Below are 6,016 nucleotides of genomic sequence, written 5' to 3' on the forward strand. Positions count from 1 at the left end.
TGGAGAGGCTGCGGCAAGAGTGCCAGCTTCTTTCAGTAAGTGATAAATGTGGTGGTTTTTGTGTTGTTAGTATTTATGGGATTCCTTATGAGTTGGACAAAACACCTTGGAAAAATAAATATGGAATTTGGAAAATAATATGTATATGAAAATATGGAAAAATAAAATGTGATGCTCATACAAATCAAATTCCATGTACGTAAAACTTTATATAACCTGTCAATCCTATTTTTTTTTCATCAAAGTGTGATTTTTACCTTGCTATGATTTATTTTTTGTTAATATTTACAAGTAATTGGTCATTCAAAAGCAGAGATGTCAAAGTATACACATTCATTACTTAAGTAGAAGTATAGATACTAGGGTTTTAAAATACTTCTGTAGAAGTTGAAGTATCACCTCAAGCTTTTTACTCAAGTAAAAATATTAAATTACTGCTTTCTAAACTACTTGAAGTATAAAAGTAAAAGTAATGTAAGGTGAAAAAAATGCCAGTAAGGACAAAAGCTTAGGCCATGCCACATGGGCCTATAGTGCACTACCATGCTTCCCTCAAAAAAACATTTTGAAAAGGCCATAATGACTATAATGTTATATTAAAATGTTAATGTAAAATGTAATGTCAACATTTGGATGCACTAGGCTACTGATTTTGACCGCATATATGCCCATTGAAAATGAATGCATTTTAGTATAGACATTCTCTTCAGTAACTGACATCTTCACACTAGGTCTGCTATGTGTCCTGCTGGGGTGTGGCATACTTTATAAATGTGCAGGTGCAATTGATTGCGTACAAACCAATAGAGTGTTGGAATAGTACATGTTTATTTTTCTCATCCAACCACAATCAAATTCACTCTATTTGGATGGCGCGATTTATATGCATAGGTTTTTTTGTGCTTTTTTAAACAATGATAAGCCGGGAATGAAAATAAGCTGAAATGAAATAGGAGTAACGAGGCTATTTTTAAAATGTAAGGAGTAGAAAGTACAGATAATTGCCTGAAAATGTAAGGAATAGAAGTAGAAAGCTGTCTGAAAAATAATTAGTCCAGTAAAGTATAGTTAACCAAAATTTTTACTTAAGTAAGGTAATGAAGTATTTGTACTTTATTACTTGACACCTCTGTTCAGAAGTAAACTTGAATGTTAGCATTAAAATGTGTTTAGATTTGTACTATTGGAATGTGATCACAAAATATCAAATCAGCATGTTATGATCTGTTGACAGTATGCCTGCAACGATGGAGCTGTCCCAAGGGACCAGCTTTACCAGCAGGCTGTGGGGGTCCATGGTCGCACTTTGAGTGCATTAGTGAGGCAGGTCCGCCTCCGTCGAGCGGCAGAACAAAAGCTGCGCATGGTGCAGACGGAGCTGCACCATGCGCAGCAACAACTGGCTGCAGTGAAAGAGCAGCTGGAGGTGGAGCGAGCCTCTGCCAGTTTTATTAAAGATGGTAATTGTTTGTTCAGTTGTGGTTTGGCTATTGTCCATGTTATGACTGTCGTATGTATGTATATATATATTTTTGTTGTTGAATGCATTATCAAAGAATTGACGTCATAAAAATAGGGTTGTCACATTTACTGTTTTTGTATGTTTGTCTACCATGTCTGCAGAAGAAACCTGTGCTGCCTCACCTCCAAGCCCCACCAGTGACCCATCAACCCTTCCCTCCACCCCTTGACTTTTTTGTGTGTGTTCATTGTTCATTGTTCATTGTGTGTGTTGTTTTAATAAAAATGTTTCTAAGTCTTTTTTTGGTTGTTGATTGACTGTTATCAGGTGTATTATTCAAAATATTATGTAACAGCCACCTCTGTTGAAGTCTGTGTTATTCTCGTCTTTATTCAGAGGAGCCCCCTTCCCCAACTATTATTAATAAGTTTAGTTTCATAGATTTCTACTATGTACCTGCTCTATATTTGGGTTTTATTGGTACACAGTCACTCCTCTGTTCGAAAATACAACATTTTATTCAGTTTTCTTTATAGCTTTATGATTATTTTCATAATATAGATTCCTCTGTAAAAAGTTATGTTATTGTTAATATATTTTTTTATATAACAAGGTCATGAAGGTCTCAACATATTACGTCTTGAATCATTAACACTCAGTTTATTTGTGAAGTACTGATTAAATGTAGGAGCTCATTACAATTCTTTTTAATGACATTGTGCACTGAAACACAAATACTTTTATTTTGACAACTTCCGCAATTGTAACCGGTATGTTTTTCTTCCAGCTGCTTTGCACAGACCTGTCGGCACTCCTGATTGGTTCATTTGAATTTTGAAAAACGCGCAGGTGAAGGTATAAATACAGGTCAGAATACGTTTGCCGCCTGTTGCTTTGTTTTCGGACATTGTGACAACTGGTGAGAGAGCGAAAGAGCGAACAAGCTAGCTTGTGAGCATTTCAGCGATTTCAGCAGCGATTTCAACAGCTTTGCATTGCATTCTTGGGATCTTCGGTGGACTTTTGGTGAACGCACTGTGAGTGTATTTAATGTTTTATTATAAGCGACAAAATGTAAAGGTAGTTTTGGCTCGTTATCCTTTTACCGTCATACGTATCATTAGCTCCTTAAACTGTTGCAGCTAAACTGTTTAAATGGTGTCGTGTGAAAGTGGCGGCTGTAGTTGGCGGCATTCTCATATTTGTGGTGATATTTTCTAACATGAAGTCAAATATAGATTTAGGAACAGTGTTTTTTATGCTTTGAGTATAGCTATTGGAAACGTTTATCCTGTGAGTAACTTACATGTTGTTTTAACGGCTGTAGCTGTTTTCGAGCTATCCAAAATTTGAATTAGCAATATTACTTTCATTGTGAAATATACATTGTAAATGCACCTTGTTAAACAAGGTAGCAGCTAGCGTTATGGTTAACGCCATCCTGTCAACCAAATATAGCCACTCTTTCTTACAGCCTATGGTCTGTAAACTTATACACATGGTCGGAGTCCCTAATACTAGCAACATTAACCATTTTATTTTATCAGCAAAAATATATCTCTTGTGGCCGAAGTTGTTTTAATTATTGTGTGTGTGTGTGATACACGGACAAGAATTTGTATAATTTTCGCACTACTGTACATAAATGTAAAGATGTATGAAAAATGTAATTGTATATTTATTGTGTGTTATAAGTGTTTTTGTAATGTCGTATTGAATCAATTGTGTCTGCATATTTTCAGATGCCTCGCGACAAGTCCTTTCGCCGTTCTCAGGCAGCTAGGCGGAGAATGGCGGAGCGCCGTCTTGTGGTTTTCGGACCTCAGCGGCCTTCCACTGGCACCTGTGCCCGTATGTATTCAACTGTTTTTTCAGTGCAACTTTTCCTTATATGTATATGCATTACATAGTTGTAGTATAATTGTAACGTATGTGTCCATGCATTTGTTTGTTCCAAATTTTTAATTGAACTTTTTGTGGGGTTGTTGTGTTTTTATAAACAGGTGAGGGCACAGGTTTTCGTCATAAGGTGAAGAAGTGGCCAATTTCTGCTTTGACTGGGCGCAGTCACAAATTGGTCATTCCACCTGAGGATCCTGACAAGAAGGTATTATTGGTTCAGAGTTTAATAAAAAACCTTTGATGTAAAGAGTTGTTATTGATTGTAATTGATTAAATTGTTTGTTGTTCCAGTTCGTTCTTGTCATTGGAGCCTCCCATCTACGGGCCATGGTAGATGGATTTGTGAAGATGCCAGAGGGACGCCTCTCCTTTGGCTTCATGTCGACCCCGGGGGCCTGTGCGTCTGAGTTGAGGACCGAGATGTTGCATGCTGCTGTACCTCGGACACCCGACGCAGTCTGTGTGATGGCCCCCAGCAACAACCTGACCGCCAGCAGGACGGTTGATGAGGCGGGAGCTGACTTTCGACAGTTCCTGCGCAGCGCGCGCAGTCTTTGGACAACGGTATGCTTTATAGTAGTAAATAGTCTTTGGTACTACGCATTATTTGATTGGGTTACCTGGTGAAATTTGTATACAATAATTTTCATCATTATGGAAATACTTTTGTTTTGTATAGGTCTTTGTCCAGGATTTCACACCTCGCCTGAATGCAGACCTGGGTATTCAGGAACTCATGCGGCAAGAGTTCCATCGTGTGGCAGCCAGCATGGGTAAGTTGAAAAGAAAGTTTTAGTGTTAGTTTTGATATGTATAACAGATGATTTCTTTTTGGCCTATCTGATTATAGGAATCAAAGAATTCATTCAGTTAATATGATATAAAGTGACAAATTAATATATGTAGATATTTCACTGTTTCATGACGTGTGTGTGTGTGTGTGTGTGTGTGTGAGTTTTTTGTTTCAGTGTTGTTGTTTTTTTGTTTTTTTTTAGGTATCAGATACTTTCCCACCGCTGAGCACTTCCCCTTGGATCGCCTGGACTTGTGGAGCAGAGATGGTGTAAGTAGAACAATATCTGATAAGATTGCCAATGAAAAACTTACTATACTCAAGTTTAGTTGATTTTTAAAGTGCAATTCATTGTAGATTCATACAGACATGAAAACTTCTGTTTTGTAAAATGTTATTTATTACTTATATTTTGCAGGTCCACCTGAGTGATGCTGGCGGTATGGCGATCCTCTCTCAGCTGATCTGGATGTCTGCTTATCAGCTATTGGAGACACCACCACCTACGCCCCAGGTTCCTCTAAGGACTTCACCCCCTGGGAGAACCTTTGTACCAAAGGTGGTGGTGAAGGGAGAAGCACCTGTGCCGCGTCCGTCAAACCCTTTTGACTGGACAGTTGTCAGCAAGGGCAGGAAGGTGAGACATTGCATATTGTATGTGTGTTTTAGTTTTTGGAGTGGAAGATTTTTCCTGACTAGTGTAACACTGTGCGGACAAAGTGATATCCATTTGTTGCTGTACCTGTGTGCATGTTTTGGCTTATTTTCAAGATACATTTGCAACAATGGTCTTGTTCTTTTGTTTTCCACAGGCAGATGAAACATCAGTCAAGTGTTTCATCCCGCTGAATCCCGTCCGTTTCAGCAGTGCCGTGTTGGATGCGATGGACAAAGCTGTCCCATCGCATCTCCCTAGCCCTGTGTGCACGGCTGTTCCACAAGGCAAACTGGTAATTTGCATTCAAATTGTATTTGTGAGGCCTTTTTATAAGTGTTTTGTCTTGACACAGAATGGGACTGTTTTGTAATTTGTATTTGTATTTAAAATGTTTTTGTCTTACATTAGAAGCCAAATGTGGTCCGCCGGCAGAAAGCTGTTGCCTCAAAAAGGAAACGTGGACAGCAGCAGGTTGGTAACTTTTCTTTTTTTAAATGTTATATTTACATTTTTCTTTTGTATAGTTTGAGAAGATAGTAATGACATATTTACCTGTTTGTAATATTCAGGGAGTAATTGTGAAACAATGATAAAGTACATTTATATAGTTCTTTCAATTGTGTTTCCTTCCTAGGTTGTGGCTAAACCTGGCACCCAGCTCGTGTCTTGTGAGGCCTCACCTGGCTGTCCTGTGAAAGACGTTCTGCCGGTGGAGGTTTGTGTGAATGTATTTTACACTTCAGCATTATTTACAATCATGCAAGTCTAGTTTAAATTGGTAGCCTATAAGGTTGCATATAAAAAACATGGATTAGTTATACACATTGTATATCTGTAAAGTCGAAGCAAATTGTATAATACAGACCTAATGTTTATAAAGGATGTTTTGTTCTTGCACTAGAAGCCAGAAGATATTTTGTGTCACAGCAGACTTGCAAGGAAGTATTTTAGTAATGTGGTTTATTCATTTTGTTTAATTTTATTTTGTTTTTGCTTTTTGTGTTGTAGGAGGAGGCAACCCCCTGTTTTGTGGAGGTGTTTTCCCAGGATTCACGTACCATTGTCAAGACAGTGGTTGCAGGCGAGGAGGTAGGTGCTCTCACTAAAAATTTTCTGTTTCGTTCTGGTTTCTTGCAATGGAGTTAGTGAAGCTACTTTATTGTCACTGTTCATGTAGTATAAATGATAATTACAAATTGAT

General features: G+C 38.0%; 1 protein-coding gene across 1 annotated transcript; it reads left to right on the plus strand.

Annotated features, from left to right (window-relative positions):
* The first annotated feature begins 1,926 nt into the window (after window positions 1–1,926).
* LOC122969675 lies at window positions 1,927–5,798 on the plus strand. Its single transcript, XM_044335582.1, has 8 exons — window positions 1,927–2,499; window positions 3,205–3,313; window positions 3,466–3,569; window positions 3,656–3,928; window positions 4,044–4,137; window positions 4,360–4,427; window positions 4,576–5,107; window positions 5,224–5,798. Exons 2-7 carry the CDS (start codon window positions 3,205–3,207, stop codon window positions 4,975–4,977), a joined length of 1,050 nt encoding a protein of 349 aa, XP_044191517.1. The 5' UTR covers window positions 1,927–2,499; the 3' UTR covers window positions 4,978–5,107; window positions 5,224–5,798.
* The last annotated feature ends 218 nt before the right edge of the window (window positions 5,799–6,016 follow it).

Source organism: Thunnus albacares, chromosome 2 (genome assembly GCF_914725855.1).
Source record: "Thunnus albacares chromosome 2, fThuAlb1.1, whole genome shotgun sequence".
Classification (NCBI taxonomy): Eukaryota; Metazoa; Chordata; class Actinopteri; order Scombriformes; family Scombridae; genus Thunnus; species Thunnus albacares.

What these genes read in the sequence shown, in the direction of transcription:
- LOC122969675 (XM_044335582.1), top strand. Translation starts at nt 3,205, where the DNA reads ATGCCTCGCGACAAGTCCTTTCGCCGTTCTCAGGCAGCTAGGCGGAGA. An exon ending in TTCCACTGGCACCTGTGCCC is followed by an intron (nt 3,314 to 3,465) that starts GTATGTATTCAA and finishes TTTTATAAACAG; the next exon opens with GTGAGGGCACAGGTTTTCGT. An exon ending in CGCGCAGTCTTTGGACAACG is followed by an intron (nt 3,929 to 4,043) that starts GTATGCTTTATA and finishes TGTTTTGTATAG; the next exon opens with GTCTTTGTCCAGGATTTCAC.